At 37.9% G+C, this 24,004-nt stretch overlaps 1 protein-coding gene across 2 annotated transcripts in view; it reads left to right on the forward strand.

Moving 5' to 3' along the window:
• Nucleotides 1-5,594: 5,594 nt before the first annotated feature.
• Nucleotides 5,595-24,004, forward strand: part of LOC127646712 (leptin receptor-like) — a 45,820-nt gene continuing 27,410 nt past the window's right edge. The window contains exons 1-6 of one of the 2 annotated variants that reach the window (XM_052130534.1): nucleotides 5,595-5,916; nucleotides 10,413-10,465; nucleotides 13,610-13,682; nucleotides 18,095-18,310; nucleotides 21,536-21,662; nucleotides 22,088-22,269. In XM_052130534.1, the coding sequence (XP_051986494.1) occupies nucleotides 13,610-13,682; nucleotides 18,095-18,310; nucleotides 21,536-21,662; nucleotides 22,088-22,269 (598 nt within the window). In that variant the 5' untranslated portion in view covers nucleotides 5,595-5,916; nucleotides 10,413-10,465. The remainder of the gene's footprint in view (nucleotides 5,917-10,412; nucleotides 10,466-13,609; nucleotides 13,683-18,094; nucleotides 18,311-21,535; nucleotides 21,663-22,087; nucleotides 22,270-24,004) is intronic. The other variant, XM_052130536.1, reaches the window with a different exon arrangement.

The following is a 24,004-nucleotide window of genomic DNA, read 5'->3' on the forward strand; positions in this document are numbered from 1 at the left end:
TACATTGTCATGGCAATGAAGTTGTAAAATTGACTAACTTTTCACAGAAAAGGTAAATAAGCGATTTTATCACACTAAAATAATGTTAACATGCATATTGTTTATGTCTTTCTTGTGGCTATATAAATATATATATATATATATATATATATATATATATATATATATATTAACAGTCTGCAAATGATCTTTTTACTACATTGCATATGTTCCAGTGAAAACCGTTTGCATTGAGTGATCATCCAAATGCTTCTATGAGTCAGCTCATCAGAGGAGGTTAATTTGAACGGTGACTTACAGCTCAAATATCTGTCAGTTTTGTCTGAATGAATCATCTAAATCTGTTAACTGACTTTTTCAGGGCTTGCAGATCACACACTGCGTTGCAAGAAGGGGATGTGAAGCTCAAAGAGTTTGAACTGGCTTCACAGATAATGTGCAATGTGTGCATTAGTGTTATGGTGTTGAGAAGATCTTGCAACAGGCATGAAAATGTAAAAAAAAAAAAAAAAAAAAGAAAACTTAGGGCATAAAAAAAACCAAGATGTTCTATTGTTCTAAGATGTATATACATCCTCAAATTAGCCAAATTGTCATTATTATTTTCCTGTTATCAAATGATCTTCCTTTGTCCTTCAACAAGAATACCCAATATTATATAACAGACATTGCTTGGACTGGAATATATGATGCTTAGCAAACTCATTAAGGAAGCTTACTGTCTCATTAGTTAGTCCATAAATCTCACAGTTTTCCACGTAATAGATATCTAAACCCTAAGAAAACAAGGGCCATTGTACACTGAGCGAATGGTGCCTGAATTGGGTGCCAAGTGGTTGTTTCTGTCATTGATTGTAAATCTGCTTTTGTCTTCAGCATGTTGTAAAATTCTCCATCACAACTACTTTCATTTCTTCACAAGAAGGAACAAATCTCCGACAGAGCCCTCTCTGTTTACAATAGCTTTGCTTTCATGACCAATCATATATCACAGCATGCACATCTCTTAAGGTGGTTCTTGGAATAAAGGATTAATTGACCTCCTTTTTTATTTTAAACTAGACTTCCAAATCTAGTGTGGGATAAATTTGTGATGAGCAAACTAATTAATATTTGATCAATGCTGCGTGCATGAAATCTCTTGGGGATGGGATATGACATAGTGAGAGCATGACATCATATGTTTAACCCTCCAGGATGATAGTGGGAGATGACATCACTGACATCTTGCAATCTGTGGCTCAGGTGGAAGAGCGGGTTGTCCAATAATCGAAGGGTTGGCGGTTTGATGTGAATGGGTGAATGAGATGCAGTGTAAAGCACTTTGAATACAGCTAAGGTTAAAAAGGCACTATATAAGTGCAGGCCATTTACCATTTTCAGATGTTTTTTGTTGTTGTTGGTTTCATTTTATAAAAATCCCTGCATATCTGTGCAACAGTTGCTGTGCAGTAATAATGCTGTATTATTCTGCCATGCTGTGACTCATTCCAAATGTCTCCCTTGCAGTCTTTTCTATAATGCTCCTCTGTCCTCACCATTGAGGCTGAGTAAGACCTCCCAGGCATTAGTGATTTATCCATAGATTACGCTATGCATGACTCTCAATCTTAAGGGTTAGACCTCGGCATTGGGAGAGCATCAACACCACTACTGTCAATGAACACCCACTGTCTCTTTGATTCATGCAAACGATTGACAGCCTACCTGTAAGCAAACACACATACAGTGAGAAACCAGTTCTGAAGTCACTGTTTACTGCACCAACACATGCAACCTGAGAGAGTCTTAGTGGAAAACAAAATTAGTCATTTAAATATTGTAAACAAACAAGCATTTAATTGCACTGCATTAAAGTCAATTTTATTTCTGTATTCTGCCAAATAAGATGACAATTAAGATAACCCTTATACAGCTAATTAATTTAAGGATGATGCTATTTACACTAAGTGCAAACAGTGTTAGATAGCAACAAAAACATAAACAAACAAGCGTCTACTTGCCCAGGCTGCAAAGCACTATTTATTTTTTAACACTTACAGTAAGGTTGTATTTTTTTTTTAACATTTTAAATGCATTAGATATCATGAAGCATTAACTAATGCCAACATATACACCTTTTTATTTTAAAATGTATTAATATATGTTGAAAGACATGATTTAGTGTGATAAAATCAGTTATTTACCTTTTCTGTGTAAAGTTATAGCCGATTTTACAACTTAACTGCAATGATAACATAATTTCGTAAACCCTAAAATACCCTAAAAACAATTATTTAAGCAACTTTACAGCTCAAATAATACACAAATTTTAACAGAAGAATTAATGTAAGTGCTTTTATAAAACTATAAGCTTCTCATTTATGCATTTAAACCCTTAAAAAATAGTCAGTGTCTCTGTAATCTGTAACCTATATTTGTCCTTTTCTTTTTTAAGGAAGGACAAGTCAAAATATATTTTTTTTGGTAATCTACATTATGCCACACATGCTGTAGATTGAGCAAAACCTATATAGAACCTGATACTCCATTAACTAATAAAACCCCTTAATCTCTATGGAAAATACAAAGGGGAGCACTGTATCACGAAAAAAGTTTGCACTTAAAATGTAAAAGTCTGGCCTATGAAGAATCATTTGAAAGCTAAGAATCTGAATTTTTCAGAGATAACCATCACTTCTGCATTTATGTTACTTAAAATAACAAAATAAGGCCTGAAAATTAGCACCCCCTAGAGGTAATGGGATATATGAAAAAAAAGTCCATCACCTAGCACCTAGATGGACAAGTTATAAATCAAATGAAAGCTCACATTCTCAGGAATGCGACTGTATAGATTATGATGGTACCCTAATACTAAAGTTAGAAAGATTTTCAAAATATTTCTGATTTCTGTAAGTCATCAAATACAAACGTCTCTTTTATGTGCCGTTTCCTGCTGCTGTAAGCATGAAAAAGATCAAATATCTTTTACCTAAGGCATTTTTTTTTTTTAATTGAGAGTTTTTACTTGTCTGTGAGCTTGCTTGGCTGAATAATCTAATGTAATATCTTAGATGTCCAGAACCAAATATGCCATCCAGCAGGAAAAGGATGCTCAACAAATCATAAAATATAATTTCAACTATTAATAAAATGTTATATATCATCACAAAGGGCATGCTCTCAGCTTTCCAATGACACTTAGATTGAGTTTCTAGGTCACTCAGAGGATGAGATATTATATGAAACAACTAGGGTGATGCATGAACTGAAAACTGACTGAATGTCTATGGACAAGCACAGGTTTGAGGGCTAAAATGCGTTAGAGCACCACCTACATTTCAGATCTGTATATTGTGATGGAATGTGATAGAGAAAAAAAATTCTAGTGTTTGATGCTGTGGAATGAAATAAGACTTTTCAAAGTGAGGTAGATTGAACAGAACCAGAATTACATGTTAACAAATTTAGGACAACAACAACAACAAAATAACATCTGTGTGTCAGAAGATTATAAACACATATGAATAATTGGATGAATATTTATTTATGTGGGGGGGGGGTCTGAAAAAAAATTATACAACTCTTTTTTTTTTGCATTTAGTCCACAGTATGTGTGAATGGTCAGCTTTTAAATTTGAGTGTGAAAAATTGCAGGCGGCAGCCCAAAGATGCACCAGAGTTTAAAATGTCCCCTATAATGTATTTGGGATCAAAGCGCATCATTTTCTGATATGTTTCTATTGGAATGGATTTCAAAGTCTGGCTTTGATAATCATGGGTGACATCTGATTTCCAACCTGCTGTGAGCTGCAAAGGGAGACAGTATGTGTTGTTCTTGCTCTATCACAGCATGACAGGGGTAGCATAGTGAATGTCATGCATTTAAATAGTGATTGTGAGCTCTGGCTATAGCAGCATTATGTGTTTATGGGGTTGAAAAAGGTTGATAAACATTTGGGCCTCTAAGCATCAGTTTTAACCTCTGTGCTGCTTTGGTGTTGATATCTGTATTTACATATGGTGCTTCAAATGGAAAATGTTTGTGTTTTCTTTAGGCTTCAGTAAACAGCAAAATAGCTTGTGGGTTAAACATCATTCAAAGTCTACAAGATGTCAGAGGCAGAGTGAAAACATTCTTAACTGTTGTTATAATATTTAGATTTAATAATATAATATTAAATCCAATGTGCCATGAAATCTAGACAAATCTAACACATTAAATGTGTTTAGGTTTATAATAATTGAGGTGTTGGGTTTAACATTATTAAATGTGTAATGTAGCCTAAATCCTATTTTAAAAAGATCTTCTCTGGAGAGAGATATAGAGATGTGTTGTACATTTTTTAATTACGTTGATCATCAAGAACGTCACGTGCGGTGCGGTGCGGCGCCTCCTCGCGCTGAGTTTAGAGTATGACAACATGATGAGATCATGCGGATGATGTAACGTTACTAGAGATTATTTAGCAGAGACGGACCACTATTTAAATGAATGGCAAGAATTGGAACGGCCGACCGAGAAGCTCTGCGCAACGGTCAACGGATGTAGAAAAAAAGTCCCGCATACAGTTAAAAGAGCCAATCACCTTTTAGATACAGGCATCAACTGTCAATCAACTCGCTAACGCGCATTTGCAATTTCGGCACAACACCGGCTAGTGTGCGTGGTCTCACAATATGGCGGATCCTCCCCACAATACATTGCGCGATGACGTCGGTCATGCCGGACAAAATTGCGTGTTTCAGCGTAATGTGAGGTTAAGATGCACAGATTATGAGTCCAATATTATAAGATTTTATTGCTGATAATTATTTAATAATATTTTTTGATAATTATTGTTCTTTGATCGTAATCTTGACCGACCGTTTTTGAGATCTCGGCCTTTCCCCATTCAAGTAGATAGGAGCTGCACTTTCATGACTGGAAATAAGGAGTTCTCCCGAGAGCGTTCTAAAGATGGCCGGCAGTGGACGGACTCGCTAGAGAAACTTTGATGTTACTAAACTGCAACATTGCAAGTGAAGTCATAGAGCGCGCAATTTTAAAGATGATGTTATTTTAATGAGCGCACATAATTCAATAACGGATTATTTATCTGGTTTGGCAGCTTTCTTAGGGATCGTTCACACCGAACGCGTGCTTGCGTCTAAAAAAGATCGAAGCTCAAGGAATGGAGCTGAACACAAAAAAACTGCCTTTCTCTTTAACCTGACAACGCGTCTTAAAACGCGACACAACAAGACGGTGAAAAAAAACTGCGAGACAGTGATAGTGAAATTTAAACTGAACAGATCAAGCATTTTGGAAGATAAATATTGTCCTTATGTAGCTACTAATTATTTAATAGGGTATAATTAAATTACCCATGTTCAACAACATGGTCAGCAGTTTCAAAGGTAGGCAGTATAGCCTATTTATTTTTCTTTCAATAAAAATGTTAATTCACAGTGTATATATATATATATATATATATATATATATATATATATATAAGTACTCCGACTCCTCAAGGAAGTTAAGTTTTCATTTATAACAACAAATGCATACCTTCTTTCCTTGCCAAAAACGAAACAATGAAGATGATGTTGTGACGCAATAAACTCCGATGCCACTCCTTCCTCCAGAAAACTCAGCAGCGCAGCTAAACAGCAGTGCTCCAGTTGAAGATGCCAATTCCACATTACAGTTCTGAAAACTCACTCTGATGTGACATTCAGAAGTCACGCGCCTTTCCACTTCTGCTTACGCCACTACAGACATTAACCGCTACAGGATGAATAGCTGAACTGTACTCTGGATCGGGAGCTCTGTCTGAGTGGAGTTCTAAGACGCACATTTTGCCAACTCCGTTCAACCAGATTCACGAAACGGCTGAAGTGCACGATCCCAGGTGTGACATTCTGCACGTGATCTCAAGCAGCATAATAGCGGTAAGAGCATGTGTTCCTTAGCTACTTTTAACAATTCACTATTCTGCTCTTTTAATCATATTCCTTTACCACAACGACATTGTTGTTGTTGTTGTTTTTCTTATCTTTTCTTTAATTTTGTAATAAAGTAACCTGTATTGTTTGCTTATTTAAACGCAATGCATAATCATTTACAGTATGTAAACTGGAAAATGCGTTTTAAACACTGAGATCAGTGGTTTTAAACCATTCTTCCAATCCAATGAGTCAACTTTATTTAAACGTAGACGCGATGTTTTGCTTCAAAAGTTATCTTTCAGAGGTGACGTTATTCCCATTCGCTGAAAAGAAAGCTCGACGCAGCGGCACAAATATAACGCAGGTGTCTCGAGACGCGTTTTTAACAGAAGTTCTTTTTAACTTACACTGCGTCTAAAAAACGCGCGCGACGTTGCCGCGCGATTTGGCTGACAAATGCAGCAAAACCGCGTAACGGTCAAAGACGTTCGTCTTGCGCATGTTTAGGGGAAAACCGAATGGACTAACGCAAAAACGCGATAAATTTGTTTTTAGGCAAGTTTTGTCTCGAGACAGCTGCGTTCTGTTATATTCGTTGGGCGGCCAAGCGTGCTTGGCGTTTCCCAGTCTGTGGAGAAAATGTCAGGATTTCCGTCTCCATGTCTGTGTAGAAAGGAGGTAATGGAAAAAAAATAATAAAAAAAATTAAGAGAAAGTGTGTTACTGGTGTAGAACATCAGATGTAGCCAAGCAGTCTGGATTTCAGCTAAATAATTGGTGTTGTGGTTTATTCTTAACGCTATAAAAATGTCCATAATTTTAACGGTAAAATAATGTAAAAATGCTAAGGTAAAAAAGTTTACAAAAATATTAGCGCATGCGCAGTACTTGGTGGCAGAAAGCGATAGAATGTTGTGTAGGGATGGGCGATACCCCTTATTTTCTTTTCGATCTGATACCCAGTACTTTTAGGTAAAATCGCCGATATCGATAGCAGTACCGATACCTCTATTAAATTGAATATTTACGAATTCTTTGGATAAAATTAGTATCTTTTTAATTACTTAAATGTTTGTATGGGCCTAAACAGAAAATTATTAGGCTGCTTTGTTTATCTTTTAAAAATTAGTTAGTATAAGCCACATATAAAACATCAAAATTAACCATAGATATTAATATATGATTACTATTAATAAAACTAAGTTGCCATGGATATTATAGCAATGCTGTAGTAAAACTATGGTCAGTTGCATCAAAACCTTGGTTACTGCCAAAAAGAAGAAAAAAACATGGTCACTACAGATGTGGTAAACCATGACTAATACAATATTACAACAGTAAATCCATGGTAAGGTTTTATAAGGGTATTATTTATTAACAAGTATTAAAGATAATTATCAATGTTTTAACAACTCTGTAATGTGATTGGGTCTGAATTTAAATAAACCTGTAAAAATTGTCCATTGTAATACATGTCACGTCTATGTGTGTTTTTCTGTCATTACCTGAATGTGTGCTGTGACTTAAAAGGTGAGCGCTGTCTGCTGGTGTATTTTAGCATTTCTGTGCGTCAAGATGAGCAGAGGAAAAAATAGTTCCAGTGCCATGCAACTATTCGCTCATATAATAATTTTTTCCACTACGAAGCTTATGAGATTTATTAATATTCATGTAATCTTAATAATGAGATCACTTGTTAAAAAAAACCTTCTTATTCAATATTTTTATGTGAGGATCGACTTTGATACCACATCAGTATCGGAAGTATCAGTACTTTAGTATCGATCCGCCCATCCCTACTGTTGTGTTAGATTTGGCAGATTAAATGATTAAACAAAAGTAAGACTCAAAACCATCATACATACATGACTATTCTTAGCTATACAATTGTTATAATAATATGAGTTAATAACATATCTGTAATAATGATCACTTAATATGTTTGCTGCAAAGCTGTGAGTTGAAATGATTTCCTCAGTCCAGTCAGCTCTGTTGATGGCTTGAAGCCACAGCCATCTACAAGAAACCTATAAATAATTTTTTAACAATGGAGTCCGATAAAAGTTTACTGTTTGCAGACGATTTCTGCCACCACTTCAGTGTATGACGTAAGTGGTGATGTTGTGAAAAGACTGGTCAATTGGTTAAAGGATTGTTGGCTTTAAGGTGTTTGCATGGCTTGTAACACAACGTAAAATATTAGCCCTTCCCGGACTTCCTGGGTTGCCTATTAAAGCCTGTAGGCTGATGGTCGATTTTGCCAGGAAAATCCAAAAGATGTTACGTTTATGCACGCTCCCGAGAGCCTTGTTTCAGACAGTAGCTTCTCTTTCGCTATTCAACAGCATCAACAGACAGTCTGCAACGCTATGTAACGTTATCTTAGAGATGGAATCCAGCAAACATCCATCTCCCAGCATAACACAGACTATTGTAAACTATGGTAAAAAAAACAATAATCTGCCATTCCCAGGAGTCCCTGCATGACCCAATCACATTTCAGTATATTTTATGGGAACTTTAAAAAATAAAAAGAAAGTCATACACATCTGGAATGGCATGAGAGTTAGTAAATGATAAGATCATTTTAATTTTGGGGTGAACTATCCATTTAAGAGCATCTAGACCATGTTTACCATTGAGTGGCTTCACTAGAATATCCAAAATGTTTTCTCCTCAAATAGCCAAACCTTGACTAACTGTTAATCATATATGCTTGGAACGGATCTAGATTGGCACATCACTTATGCTTAATAGTCATTTTAGTGAACATTTGGTGTTATGTTGTTGATTCAAAATGGAACATCATCAAAGTTGTTTTGATGTTTGATAGGAGGCTACATGAATATATGATATGTTATCATAAGAGCCTTCCTGGAAAAAGGCTCTACTGGAGTGAATGGCCACTTGCCTGTTTTCCTCAATATTCATGTTTGATCTGTTTTTATGTTAGATTATCTTATATCATGTTTGGTTCAGCAGCTTTGTCCACACTGCTCCAGGTGGCTGTGACAGATGGTGTGGAAATCATTGCATTATGGGACATGTAGTGTTGTATTTGCTGTATCTGAGGGTGCCCTGATGAGGAGTCTTGCTCAGTTGGGCACTTATCGTATCGTATTTTCTTTTACAAATTATTTATCCCCTTTTCTCCCCAATTTGGAATGGCCCATTCCCACTACTTAGCAGATCCTTGTGGTGGTATGGTTACTCGCCTCAATCCGGGTGGCGGAGCACAAGTCTCAGCTTCTGAGACAGTCAAACCGTGCATCTTATTACGTGGCTTGTTGTGCATGACACCGTGGAGACTCTGAGCATATGGAGGCTCATGCTACCCTCCGCATTCCATGCACAATTTACCACATGCCCCACTGAGAGTAAGAACCACTAGGATTTGCAATGAAGACTCCAGGCGTCAATACTCTCTGAAATACCAGGCCCCCACATTGTGGAAATCTTAAGCCGGTTTAAGATTTTGCAATATCATATACAATAAAATACCAGGAAATTGTTCTGATTAAACATGGGCGTTGCTGTGGTTCACAGGTTTGTGCAGGCATACAAGGAAAACAATGTTGTGCATTGTGTATTTAACCTAACAGTTCAATATATCCAGAGGCACTGCTCGCAGGGAATAAAAATCTCAAATGAGATCTCTTTAATATTTAAATTGTTTCTCCTAGACACCAGTGATATGAAAACATTTCCTCTCAACGTCTCTTGCTTCTCAGATTTGTCTCCTGAGAAACATACCTCAGTAAATCTAACATATGTCTCCACTAGAGTTTCAAAAAAGTTTCAACAATCTCTCAACTTAAGCTCAGATTTGATACCAAAAATACAATTCTACAATTAGAATTTCAATATGAACTCAAATATTATACATTTCTCATCAAATTCTTCCAAGACCAAATTACCTGAGCTAAACTAATAACATTAATTCTAGCTCTAAAGTCTTACTGTATGTCAAGAATTGTTAAGTCTATTTTTATATCTCCTAAGTGATTTTAGGAGAAACATCTTAAATTTGATATTCAAAAGAAACATGAGATCTTCATTATGTCTCCATGAGCTATGAAAGAGCAATCTTTAAACAGTAAAATTCATGCCTGTCATCTCCTTAAAGAGAGGATACCAGTGGATTATGTGATGCAAATGTAATCAATCAAAACAACAAAACTGGTGTCACATACCTGCCTGATATGTTCAATGTATGCCAAAAAGTTATTTCCCCTGCTCTGACAAAACTGTTCATCTGTGCTCTACTGTTTATTTTCCATCAGGTGAGTCAGAAAAGTTCTGTTAAGCCAAAGTGAATAAAATTATAATCTACATTCTTCAGTATACTCATTCAGACTCCGTGTTTTAGCTTAAATTGAAATTGTCTGCCTAGTGTTTTCCACACAGATGTTCTGCTCATTGTCATTCATTTTTGCTGTCTCTCTTGCTCTCCCTCTCTTTCTCTCTGTCTGTGTCCCTTTTTTTCTCTCTTATTGCAGAAAGAACTACTTCATCAACAAGATAAATTATGTTCAGAATCAAGTGAAATGATGTAAGTGTCTCTAAATGGATTGGCTTGGATTTAAGCATGCTTGCTTATGGCACAAAATAGACTAATATGTCAGCGTTTTATTAATTACCCATTTTGTAGTGGTCAATTAATTGTTAATGAGAGAAAGATTCCATTGACGTGAGTGTAGTTATTTTGTAATATTGTGCACATTTCATATTGTTCTTTGAGAGTTTATTGGCATTTTCTCCTTATCTTTTTAAACTCAGTCATAGGGGGGTTTTTGATATTGAATACTCTTAAAAAGTTTGCATGTACCACAGTGTGACATGCTACGGGTATATTATTACCTCAAACTATTTTAAACAACATAATTATTTTATCATTATTATAAATGTTGCTGTGATGAGCTCATAATAATTAAGAGACTACATGAAATATTTGTACTTTTCTAAATTAATTGGACAAACCACTGAAACATTTAATATAAACTTGTGAAGGTCAAAAGGTGACTAAAAATAGTTAAAAATTCAAAAGAAAGTAGTAGTAAGATGGCTTGTTACAGAAAAAACATTGATTGAAAATTTTAACCTAAAATATGTTTAATGTGGTAATACCTAATTTCATTGGTTTTATTAAACTAAGAAATATAATTTAAAGGGATAGTTCACCCAAAAATGTAAATGTTGTATTCACCCTCATGCCATCCCAGATGTGTATGACTTTCTTTCTTCTGCTGAATACAAACACATGTTTTTAGAAAAATATTTCAGCTCTGTAGGTCCTTACAATGCAAGTGAATGGTGGCCAGAACTTTGAAGCTCCAAAAATCACAAAGGCAGCATTAAAATATCCATATAACTCCAGCAGTTTAATATGTGTCTTCTGAAGCGATGCAATTGCTTGAAAGGTCTAGCCACCATTTACTTGCATTGTATGGACCTAGTACTCCAGGTAGGGAAGGAGGCATTGCCCCAAGTGAAGGAGTTGAAGTACCTCGGGGTCTTGTTCACGAGTGAGAGGACAATGGAGCGGGAGGTTGGCCGGAGAATCGGGGCAGCGGGGGCGGTATTGCACTCGCTCTATCGCACCGTTGTCACGAAAAGAGAGCTGAGCCGAAAGGCAAAGCTCTCGATCTACCGGTCAATTTTTGTTCCTATCCTCACCTATGGTCATGAAGGCTGGGAAAGAACTAGGTCACAAGTACAAGCGGCCGAAATGGGCTTCCTCAGAAGGGTGGCGGGCTTAGTCATCCGTGAGGAGCTCGGAGTAGATCCGCTGCTCCTTTGCGTCGAAAGGAGTCAGTTGAGGTGGTTTGGGCATCTGGTAAGGATGCCCCCTGGCCGCCTCCCTATTGAGGTGTTTCAGGCACGTCCAGCTGGGAGGAGGCCTCGGGGAAGACCCAGGATTAGGTGGAGAGATTACATCTCCACACTGGCCTGGGAACGCCTCGGGGTACCCCAGTCAGAGCTGGTTAATATGGCTCGGGATAGGGAAGTTTGGGGCCCCCTGCTGGAGCAGCTGCCCCCGTGACCCGACTTCTGATAAGCGGTTGAAGATGGATGGATGAATGGATGTATGGACCTACAGAGCTGATATTTTTATTTTATTTGTATTTTTTATTAAAATCTTTGGTTGTGTTCTGCAGAAAAAAGAAAGTCATACACATTTTGGATGGCATGAGGGCGAGTAAGCGATGAGAGTATTTTCAGTTTTGGGTGAACTATCCTTTTAACATCACCAAATCAGCCTGAATAACTTAAGGGTTAGATCAGATAGAAATAGATAATTAAGGTAATTATTTCAGGTATCCACTTATTACAGTGTATACCCAGGTACAAGGTAAATACTTTATTAAAATAAGGAACAATTCTCATTACTACGGAGCCCCTGATGTGACCTGTGCAAAAAAAAAACATCAGAAACGTTCACGTGCGCACGTGAAACATTTTGTTTCACGTGCGTACGCGAACTGGAAACACGTGAACACACTGTTTCCGGTGTGTGTGTAGCTCTTTTCCGATTGTGTCATTGCCATCATTCATTTACTCAAAGATACCGAGAGCATTGATGCGCATGAATTTATAGAGGTATATTTTAAACTTGGCCTTCAATACAAAGACATTACTGTCTATGACATTTGTAATACTGTCATGGCTATTAAATTAATAATTCACCCAAAAATCTAAATTCTGCCATTTACTCACCCTCACGTTGTTCCTAAATAACATGAATTTCTTTATTGTGTAGGGCACAAAAGGATATGAAAGGCAGAATGTCATGGACTGAGAGTCTCAGTCACCATTCACATTCAATGTAAAGAATATTGATGCAGTGAATTTGGGTGAATTATTAATTTAATAGTGTATGACTGTTGAAGTAACAAACAAGGAGCATTGCTCACAGTTCAATTTTAAACATTGAAATAATTGTAACAAATGTGAACACTTTCACAAAAATATTACATGAGTATGAATATATATATATATATATATATATATATATATATATATATATATATACATTTTATATCTGGATCTCAGATAAAAGAAACATGCTAAGCACAGGTTATAATGAGGTTAATATCTCATTCCTTAAATGCAAGTAAAGTCTATTGTTGATAAAAGTCCTTTGGAAGATCAAAGTGTGTCTTGACAGTATTACAGCCATGACAGTATTACAAATGTCATAGACAGTAATGTCTTTGTAATGAAGGCCAAATTTAAAATACATCTCTATAAATTCACTCGCATCCATGCTCTCGGTATCTTTGAGTAAATGAATGATGGCAATGACTCAATCGGAAAAGAGCTAGGCCTATACACACTGGAAACTGAAACGCGTGCACAAGAGAAACGTTTCCAAATAACCAAATATCACGAGGAGGCTATTTAGGCAAAAAAAATAATATTTTAGGAAGGTGACTATATCATACTTAACGCCCCTCTGTCTAATCAATAGTGATTTCATTGTAAGATGATTGATATTGATTTCATTCCAAGACAAATTAAGCATTCTTAAACAATATACAGTGCTTTTAAATCAAGATACCATTTAAATGAGAGTATCTGCAGCATATATGAGTAAACCGAAGAAGAGCACAGTCACACTGCATGAACTAAAATAATTGACCTTCTCACTGTGGAAGAAGATAGCGAGTCATATCCATACTGAACCATTTTACAGATGCTCTCTCTTTCCCCCAGGTTTTTCTTTATCTGGCTTGCGCTTCTTGTGAATTTCATTACCATTTCACAAGGTGAGTGTTTACTCAATTTTCTCTTCTTTGCTGACCTTACTCTTCCTGTTTTTGTTCAAATTAATCTTTTTATAACCTGACCAACAATCCAGCCTTTTTTCATTGTCATACCCTGTTTTTTATTTATTTTATTTATTTATTTTTATTTTACTAACTTAATTTGTGGACATAGGTACCACACAATGAAAATTAGTTCCCCTTCTGTCACACACTCGATGTTGTGTCGATGTAGTGATGCTAGGGGTCTCTCTTGAGAGCCTCGGTTACCTCTTATATTTGAGAAAAGGATAATGAGAATTGGCGAACAGAATTTGCATGCCCCTCCCCCGGACATACGGGTATAAAAGGAGGGAAGTGTGCATCTGTTCAGACAGATTCTTCAGAGCCGAGCGGTTGTGTTTCAGCGAGCTGAGTAAAACCCACTGCTGTTCCACTCACCTCTAAAGAGCATATGCTTTTGGAAATACATCCCATTTCAGTGGCTTTTCTCTTCTTCTTCACGCCAGTGCAGACTACGCCTCTGAGCGCTTCAACTGCCCTCTAAAAGAGTATATATTTCTCTAAAAGAGTAAACACATTGACATTGAACGTCTTTTTAAAGACACATCTTATTTAAGATGCCCTTGACTTTGTGTCATTCCTGGATGCGGTCATTACCTCTCTGCTTCTGACGGCCACAGACGCTGCCTCTCGTGTCTGGGCAGAGATCACACAGAGGCAGCGTTTGTGGACTGCTCATGTTCTTACTGCGAGAACATGACCATGACAAAGTTGCAGTCGTGGCTCTCCTTCACGGGGAAAGCCACTCTAGCTGCCCCCCGCATCGTGCCTTCTACCCATGGGTATAGGGCTGGCGCTGGAGGCAATTTTGGGAATTTAACAGGCGCGGTTTCGCCGGGTAATTCCCCTGGGACCACCCGTTCCCCAGCATGCTCTTTTGCCCCCGTCAGGCTCGCCTCACGGCCAGTCGGATGTCTCTTTCGGAGCCCCCGAGCTGAATGAGAGTTTTGCTCTCAGAGTCAGTCTGAGGCCAACGCCGAGCTGTCCGCTATGCTTACCCGGGCTGCTGCGAATGTTGGGCTGGACTGGAACCCTCCGTCCTCCCCTCAGCCTTTGTGGCTAGACGATTGGTTCCTGGGTTTGGGGCGCTGGTCACAGTACCCCACCCCCATCTCACAAACCACCTCCCGGACCCCAAAGGCACCCAAACGCTCCAGAGACGGGCAACCCAGAGAGAGAGACATATCTGCGATGGAGCTGGGATCAAGACCACTCCATTCCCCAGTGAAGGTCCGGGTAGAGAATCTTTTGTTTCCTTTCCTTTGCTTGCCGCAACCCCAATGGGCTGCGGTACCCACGTTGTCACAAAGAAAGCAGTTTCCTTACTCCCTATGTCACTTAGCCGGTACTCACAACCGGCATCCTCATGGCGATCAGACACAGAGCACAACGCAGACCCTCTGCCTTCATGTGCCCAACTGCACCACACTCACGCCTCAGGCCACCAGGTGGTGACGAGTCTAGAGTTCGTCGCTACAGAACCTCCTCAGTCTCCTATCCACCCCAGGCCGGGTACGCGGAGCAAGGTAAGTGCTTCCAGCCTCTCCTTAGCACAAACACATTGATGAAGCAACGTTCTCCAATGTGAGGTTGCCAGCTCCCCCACACCTCACACGTGATCGTCCCCTTAGTTCCGCTTGCCCGGAGCTTGGATTCGTGGCTTACGCTTTACTACCCATCGCGGTGGCTGGCCAGGACCAACCGAATCAGCTATGTGATTCAGTTTGCCAGGCTCCCTTCCCGTTTCAGCAGCATTCGCATTACCTCTGTGCAGGGCAAACACGCCTCCACCCTGCGTGTGGAGATCGCAACCCTTCTGCACAAGGACGCGATAGAGCCTGTCCCCAGGCGTATCAGTACAAGATCCTCCCCTTCGGTCTGTCCCTGTCCCCTCGCGTCTTCATGAAAGTCGCAGAGGCAGCTCTTGCCCCGTTAAGGGAAGTGGGCATAGGACAGAATCTGTGCAGTAATAGGTTCCACAGGTTCTGATTATTCCAATAACTCCTGTGATGTATTTTCCGCGGTACGGTCCCCCTATCGGTGAACCCACGTCTCCCTTGGGCAGAGCTCCCTCTGTCCCCGGTTGCTGTGTTTTGTAGAGCTCCTCCCCGTCGAGGCAGGACCTACCACTGCACCAATTCCATGTGTGGCTGGTAAGCCCATGTGACGTATTTGCCACATGTTAACCTCCCCTGCTGGGCAGGATGTGGTCTCCGCAGGATCTTTTCCCCCTGAAAGAATAGGTTTGGAAAAGAATGCCTTCCCCAATGCATGTTATAGCGTTAGATAGTCCCAGCCGCATCTAACACTCTATGGAGAGAAAACATAGTGAGAAAAAAGGCCATGGCTGGCGCGGCCTGCTCCCATGCTATTTACATCGCTTCCCTCCCTCAGGGATGTGGGGAACTATATGACGTGTTTTGGGGCATTGGGGAAGGTTACGTGCATTCTGATGCACCTGCTATTTTCACACGCAGCAGCTCAACGTCGAGTGAGTGACAGAAGGGGAACGTCTCGTTTACTGTCGTAACCTCTGTTCCCTGATGGAGGGAACCTCTTGTGTCCCTCTTGCCACAACACTGTACTAAGCCGCTGAAATGGCCGGGACCTTACTCTCGGAACAGATGCACGCTTCCCTCCTTTTATACCCATATGCCCGGGGAGGGGCATGCAATTTCTGTTTGCCAATTCTCATTGGCCTTTTCTCAAAGATAAGAGGAAACCGAGGCTCTCAAGAGAGACCCCTACTGTCACCACAACGACGTTGCGTTCCCTCCATCAGGGAACGAAGGTTATGACAGTAACCTAGACGTTTCTTTGAATGACATCTCTAAACGTGGGCTCTACTCAAATACATTGTATAACCTAAATTAAGTCAATCAAACTTAAATTTGATTATTTAAATAACTATTGAACCTTGCCACTTGTTGCTAGCTAGCAACAAAAACATTTGCACTTTATGTACACTCATTTAGCACATTATTAGGAACACCTATGCACCTACTTATTCATGCGACTATTTAATCAGCCAATGGTATGGCAGCAGTACAATGCATAAATGCATATATGGGTCAGGATCTTCAGTAAATGTTCACACCAACCATCAGAATCGGGAAAAATTTGATCTCCATGATTTCGACTGTGGCATGATTGTTGGTGCCTAATAGGCTGGTTTGCATATTTCTGTAACTGTTGATCTCCTGGGATTTTCAAGCACAACAGTCTCTATAGTTTACCCAGAATGGTGCAAGTTCTGCAGACAGAAACAGCTTGTTGATGAGAGAGGTCAACATAGAATGACCAGACTGGTTCGAGCTGACTAAGGCTACGGTAACTCAGATAACCACTCTGTACTACTGTAGTGAGCAGAATAGCATCTCAGAGTACACAGCACTTCGAACCTTGAGGCAGATGGGCTACACCAGCAGAAGACCATGTCAGTCACTTTATTCAGACCATAGGGTTTTTAATAAAGTGCTAAGTGAGTGTATATCCTTTTGTGATGTATAACAAGTATGATGCTGCTGTGAGATTACAGATCCCAAATCGGGAGTATACAGCTCATCCCTCAGTATTGCCTCATGAGAAAAGTATTACACACTGATTTTTCATTAGTAATGCACCCAACCTCGATCTAACCATTAGCTCCACTCTTCTCCACAATGGTTACATCCAAACAAAATTCAACATGACAGAAACTCCAATAAATTCCAACATAAAAGAACATTAAAGACGGACAAGTCTCTTACTATTTTCATTTTGCATTGAAATACATTAAAATAACACTTTTAAATTTATTTTACTCTCCATTCCAGTCACATGCAAAGCATGCTCTAAAAAGAAAATGTTATTCCTCATGAAATGACCCCTTTAATAAATGTATATGTTGAAACAAAATGCATTAAAATGCTGTTGACCAAAAACAAATTCTTGATAAAAAAAAATGGTAATATGATTTTTCAGCAAAAATAGATGCTACATATTTATGTATGTAAGCAAAAGGCTGCTTGCTGATGTGACAGTCCTACACAGTTAGTGTTGTCCTTGAACAAGAAGCTTTCAGATGAACATTGCACTTCTTAGAATTTATTCTGTCAATAAATGTTTCACAAAAGGCATAGGACTGTGTGTCTAGTCTCTGTGTTTTTCCCCAACATGTTTGTGATTTTGAATTATTCTTGAAAGAGATTCTTTGCTAATTTTTGGACATAAGACAAGGCTTTAGGAAATATATGTACTGGTTAGGATCATGTATATATCAGGATAATGTTTTAAAAATTATAATACACACAACTCTAATTGTAGTAGTTTTGCAATTCAGTGTCACTCACATTGAGATGCATATATTTCAGGTCTTGCTGCTGTGAGTCCCGCTGAGGGCTGGGGTGGTGTTTATGAGGACCTGGAGTGGAAGATTCAGCTATGCTGTGAGCTGCCCTTAGCTCAGAGAGTGGGCAGTAAGCTTACTGCTGTTTCCAGTGGTCTTTCCGAACTCTCACCCACAGACCAGTGTCAACTGCAAAATGCTACAAACCAAGAATCTTCTATTAAATTGCAAACCCTTTCTGGTAAAACCAATCTTGCTGATACTACAATGATCAAGCCATCAATTCATTTAAAGTTTCAGCTTGCCTGTTTGCTATTTATACATTTTTGGTGTTATCACAATGACCACGTTTACATGCTCTTGTTAAAAAGTTTTTTTTTTCCAGGGTTTTTTCAAATATTGGTGTACTGAAACAAACTCCAGTTTCCTTATGGGATTAAGAAAAGGCAGTTTAACACATCTAGGTTTTCCCTCAAGATCGCGGCTTAATGTGGCCATGTAAACCCACAAGCGGAGTTCTGATGGGTGTTTAAAGAGATGTGCATAAACAGACCAGATAACAAACGCCATAGGATGGAGCCCAACAACAAACAAGTCAACACAGTGGAAATAAATAAAAATTTCTCTTGAGTACAGTGGGAAAAGCACATTCACTCTAAACTATCAACTGTTCGTCATATTCGCCTTTTATGCACTTGTACATTGGGGGAGTCCCGGAGTTTTATGTAAGAGGGAAACCCAACTATTGCAGGTCACAATAGAATGTTAAAGAAACAAAAACAACTTTGGAATATTTTGATATAAGCGATGGAACTGAGAATAAAACGGCGAAGTCTTCCTCTGATCCCATGTTTGTTATTGACATAAGCGTCGTGGGGAAATTACTTGGCTGTGGATAAAGCTGTTTATTAAACCGCAACACTGCTTTCTTGCAATAAGTCGCTTTCTCCCAATAAGCTGATTTCTGGTGTCCATGTGAACTTAGTCCCTAACACTGTAATTTTCCGACTGAAGTAGGATTAAAAAAGTGCTCTTTTAGCAAAAAAGAACGTATTATGTCAAGAACATTGTCAACATTGCCACTTGGACAATTTGGAAGTGACAACTGCATTTAAATGAGTGAATCCACCAAAATTGTAACTCCCGACATTACAAGCTTCAAACTGCAAACAAGAAACATGGCATTTAATCTGTTCAGTGTTAATTATTTTTGGCCAAAGTAATATTAGTGACCATACACATATTAGCATCCTGTAATTTTTTGTAAACTGCTATGGACAGAAGCTCTGCTTTTGTGTATTAACTGGCACCATCCCTAATTTGGGATATTTTTCTTTTTTTTCTTTTATGTTTATTGAACTATAATACCTTCAAATCCTACTTTAATCTTGATAAACCTTATAATGTTTGAAAGTTCTAAGTCTCTAGTATCGAAATTTGCCCACTGTTTTGCGATTTGAATCACGTTATTGCAGTAGTTCATTAATAAGTTCCAAAAGTGCACACGTATAAATAAATAAATAAATAAATATATATATAAATTACTCATAATGGAAACAAGGACATTTATTATGAAATTGCGATGCACACATGTACAATCATGCAATCATCGGACTTGCTTTGTATCACAAGAGGTTCATAACATAAAAACATAACATAACACCCATCAAGAGATATTGTCCAAAAGTACTGAAAATATAAAGTAATTTCAACAGATTCACCATGGTTACAATATGAATCATGTTTTCAAAGAGCATTATGATGCATTTTCAAATGTTCTTTCTTTGCTGTGTTTCCTTTGTATAACAGCCCAGTGACATGTTTATATATTTTTTATTTCAATTATCTAAATTATTTCACTTGCGCAATAATCCCCTAAATCAAAGTTCTTTCAAACAAGACCAATATTATTCCTGTAGCCCAAAGAATTCATGAATAACCAACCTTTAAGTTTTTAATAAACAAGAAGAGCTTGGATGACATTCAGTGGCCTTTTTTATATCAAACAAATTTTTTGGCATATCAAGCTAAAATGTTATACACAACTTTTGTAAGACTTTTGGCTTTTACTTCATAGCTTGGAGCAGTACATTTTCATTCAAATAAACTTAAACTTCTAAAAATGTGATTTCACTTATATCAATTATTTCACTTCAACAATAAACCACTAAGCAAACCACTTCTTGCAAACAAGACCAATATTAGGTCTGTAGTACAAAGCATTCTTGAATTACAACCATTTAAATCGGTGTATGTAATTTTCTGAGAAATGTCAAAAAGGGGGGTGCCAGTTAGCTGCTGCTCTGAAACAGTGTAAAACATGTATTTCTGTCTCTGAGGTTTACTTGCACTGCTCCAGGAGAAGACAGATATCTCAAATTAACTTTTAAGTATATTATTAACAACTTGTGTAATTCAGTTCTGGACGCACTACATGAATTTAACAAAGATTTGGTTGTCACTAGCTGAAGTTTTCGGGAGTGAATTCTCATAAATAACAAACAATGTTTAAGTTGGCATTGTTATGTGTCAGTTTATCCAGATGTTAATGTCAAGAAGCATAGATCACTGTTTATTTCACTAATACAGGCCAATATGCTCTTACTAAGAAAATAAAATATGATTTATCAATTAGTCTTGACATTGCACTTTTGAGACTACTTAAAATCCTCAAAAACAACTGATCATTCTCATAACTCAAGGCTGTTTAAATTGATGTTGTTGATTGGGTGGAGACGTCTGGAGAGGAACTTTGGCTTGGCAAAAATTAACCAAAAGAAACAAGATAACAAGTTTAAGGCTGTAGATTTGAATGAAGGAGATCACTGTGGGTGAGGATTCACTCCTCCAGGAAAGTATGGGGTGCCATTATGTATGTTAATCAATTCTCATTACTTTGTTCTCTCTACGGTAAGCCTCAGGACAATAATTAATCTCTACCTAAAATGTAATGGCATTTAAGTAGAAAATTAGTTTGTGGTCCTACTAAAGTGCAAAGTGGCTATTCAAAAAGACAAAAGGAATTGATATACAGAGTTCAATGCTCACTGTAAACAAGCTTCTCTCATGCACTCATGAACGTACAATGGACATCTAGAATTTTAATGAACAATTACTTACATTTTGGGTTGTCTCTCACCAAAAGACTTGTAATATAAAGCACAAATCATATAGACTACTTTTATGACACTTTTGGGTACTTTTTAAGCTTTAAAGTGGGGCACTATCATCTGCCATTGTATTGAAAAGACAGGCCAAGATACTAATTAAACATCTTTTTGCTCCTCAAAAATTATGACAGAATTGGTTTTGCTTGAAATAAAGGATGATTTTATCACATCTTTTACATTATTTGCAGACAATTTAATGAGACTGTTTTGACCTGAATAATTGGTAGATACAGAGGCTTATAATTGCAATTGGCTTTGAAGAAAGACACTAACAAGACAATGCAATCTGTTTTCAGGAAACTGTTTAGTCATCCTGTGCTGGCTTGAAGGTGATCAGGCAAATTTAATTTGTAATGCAAAGAGCCATAGAGCAGCAGTTCCAGTCAGTGACAGTCTGGCCACTGGCAGCCCACAACAGTTATTGTGAGTCTCCTCTCTTCATTAACCTCTCCTTAGACTACTGATTTAAATGGCTGCTCTGCTGCTGGTGTATTGCTGGTCCCATTTGGTCTTAAATAGGATTGGTTGGATGGGATTGGGGTGGTTGATATCTGATGAATGATAGGCTACATATAGTCTATACTGTTAATGGTTCCCTTGTCTTTCCTCATTTTCTATGCCTCTAGTCTCTGTCCCTTTCTTATTTATATAACAACGTCTACTGTGAGAAATCTCTTCTGCATTTATAGATTCTGGCTTTGAGATTATTTCCCCTGAGATAAGACTGTATCATTCCCACACTTAGGACACCATATGATAATTTTTTTTATTTATGCACTATATACAGTCCCTATTAGTCATATGGGTACAAACAAATTTCTAAAATAAATACTTTTTTCTGATTGCAGTTTAGAGATGGGCTTACTCTTAAATGAAACAAACTATGCTGCCAAGTGTGCAGGGGAAAATACTGCCACATGCTCCATTTCTCTTCATGGCAACGATGAAACCGTGTCGCTGGTCATCAGCATATCAGTGAATGGGACATCTGCACTGTCTCCAAAGATGCTAATTAACACATATCATCTACGTAAGTCTGTCTGTCCTTAATATTCTTGTTAATATCATAAGTCAGTTGTTAAATGTTTCTGGTAATGCTTTCATTTCCAACATGTATTGGAAGAGATATCATTCCTGTAAATGTTTACTTTTAGGACTGTAAAGTTAACAGAATATTATTTTCTTTTGGCAATATGTACTGCAGACTCTGGGATTTGACTTTCATATCGATCTTCATCATGGTCCCAAAATTAAAACCTCTGTTGTATTTTTCCTTTCTTGAAGAACATTGCTAAATTTCAATATCAGCAAACATTTTATAATGCTGTGTTAGTTATGTGGAACTGTGGGCTGATAGATACATATTTCACTCTCCACTGGTTTTCCACTCAGGCTGTGGATTGTATTGGTATTTTCGTGCAAGCATGTGATAAGTCTAGGCGCAAGTCGGTTTGGTGAATTTATGCATGTGAAGCGTTGATTGGTTGGGTCAAGAGCAATTTCATTCTGAGGTTCTTCTCCACCACCGTCTAGGTCGAATTATATAGTATATTCCCTGTCAAGCACCAACAATATAAACAAAGACAACACATTCATAAGAAGTTGATAGTGCAAATGGACTGTATGCAATGAATTAGAAGATTAGAAATATGGACTCATGTTCCTTTGTGCAGTAACTGCATACTTGTTGAATATCAGGCTTCTGTGACAGTGACATGCTCCATTTATACACATGGGAAATGTGGTTCTTGTCAGTATTTTAATTTATGCTCCATTACATTTATAGAGAATTTAAGTATTATTAATACATTTCATCTACTGACACACAAATCATGGCTAGTATCAACAGTGCGTGTTTAGTCTTAGGACAACAGGTGGAAATATACCAACACAAAATAGATCATAAATACAATTGTAAATATAATAATAATAATAATAATAATAATAATAATAATAATTGAAAAATAAACCATGACCTAAAGATAGTTTAACACAAATCTCAAAAATATGTTTTTCACTAAACAAACAGTGACAACAGTGATCATCATTGACATCATTTGAGAAATGAGATTTGATGTTCCACTGTATTGGACATGGACTTTATTAGAACCTGCTGTTGGAATCTCCAAACTGCAAATGCAGGAACTAAGTTTAGACTTTGCACTGCATACAGACCTGCTTTTGAAACGTCTTAGCGCAATAACCTATTACTAGGAAAATAGCAAAATAAACTTTTCACCACTTCATTTACATTACATAAAATACACCCTCAGTTTGCACACATACACCCACAGTAGCGCAAACACGGCCACTTGCTCTTTGCTCTGGAACGAAAATGATGCTAAGAATTAGTGCTCTTGAAAATTGGATAGGACGAAGTGCACGGTCTTAGCGCTTTACGCACTCCCGAAAATATAGCCCACGGTCTCTTTAATGGTTGGTGCTGTTGTTTAAAGTGTTTTTTTGGTTTGTTCCGCTAAAGAAACACTGAAAAAAAAAAAAAACATTCAGTTGATGAAAGACTCCAGAAAACATGAGTATTTGAAAATTAGATGTGATCTAGGAGCTGTATACAGCATACTGTGTATGCCACTGAAGAGACTGTAAATCCCTCATAGCGAAAATCAAATATGGCGCTACTGTGAAATTGGTCTATAGTTCACCCAGAAATTATAATTCTCTCATCATTTACTCACCGTATTGCCATCTCATACATGTAAGACTTTCTTTCTTCTGCAGAACATAAAGAATGATTTCTTTGTAAG

This window comes from Xyrauchen texanus, chromosome 7, assembly GCF_025860055.1.
Source record: "Xyrauchen texanus isolate HMW12.3.18 chromosome 7, RBS_HiC_50CHRs, whole genome shotgun sequence".
Classification (NCBI taxonomy): Eukaryota; Metazoa; Chordata; class Actinopteri; order Cypriniformes; family Catostomidae; genus Xyrauchen; species Xyrauchen texanus.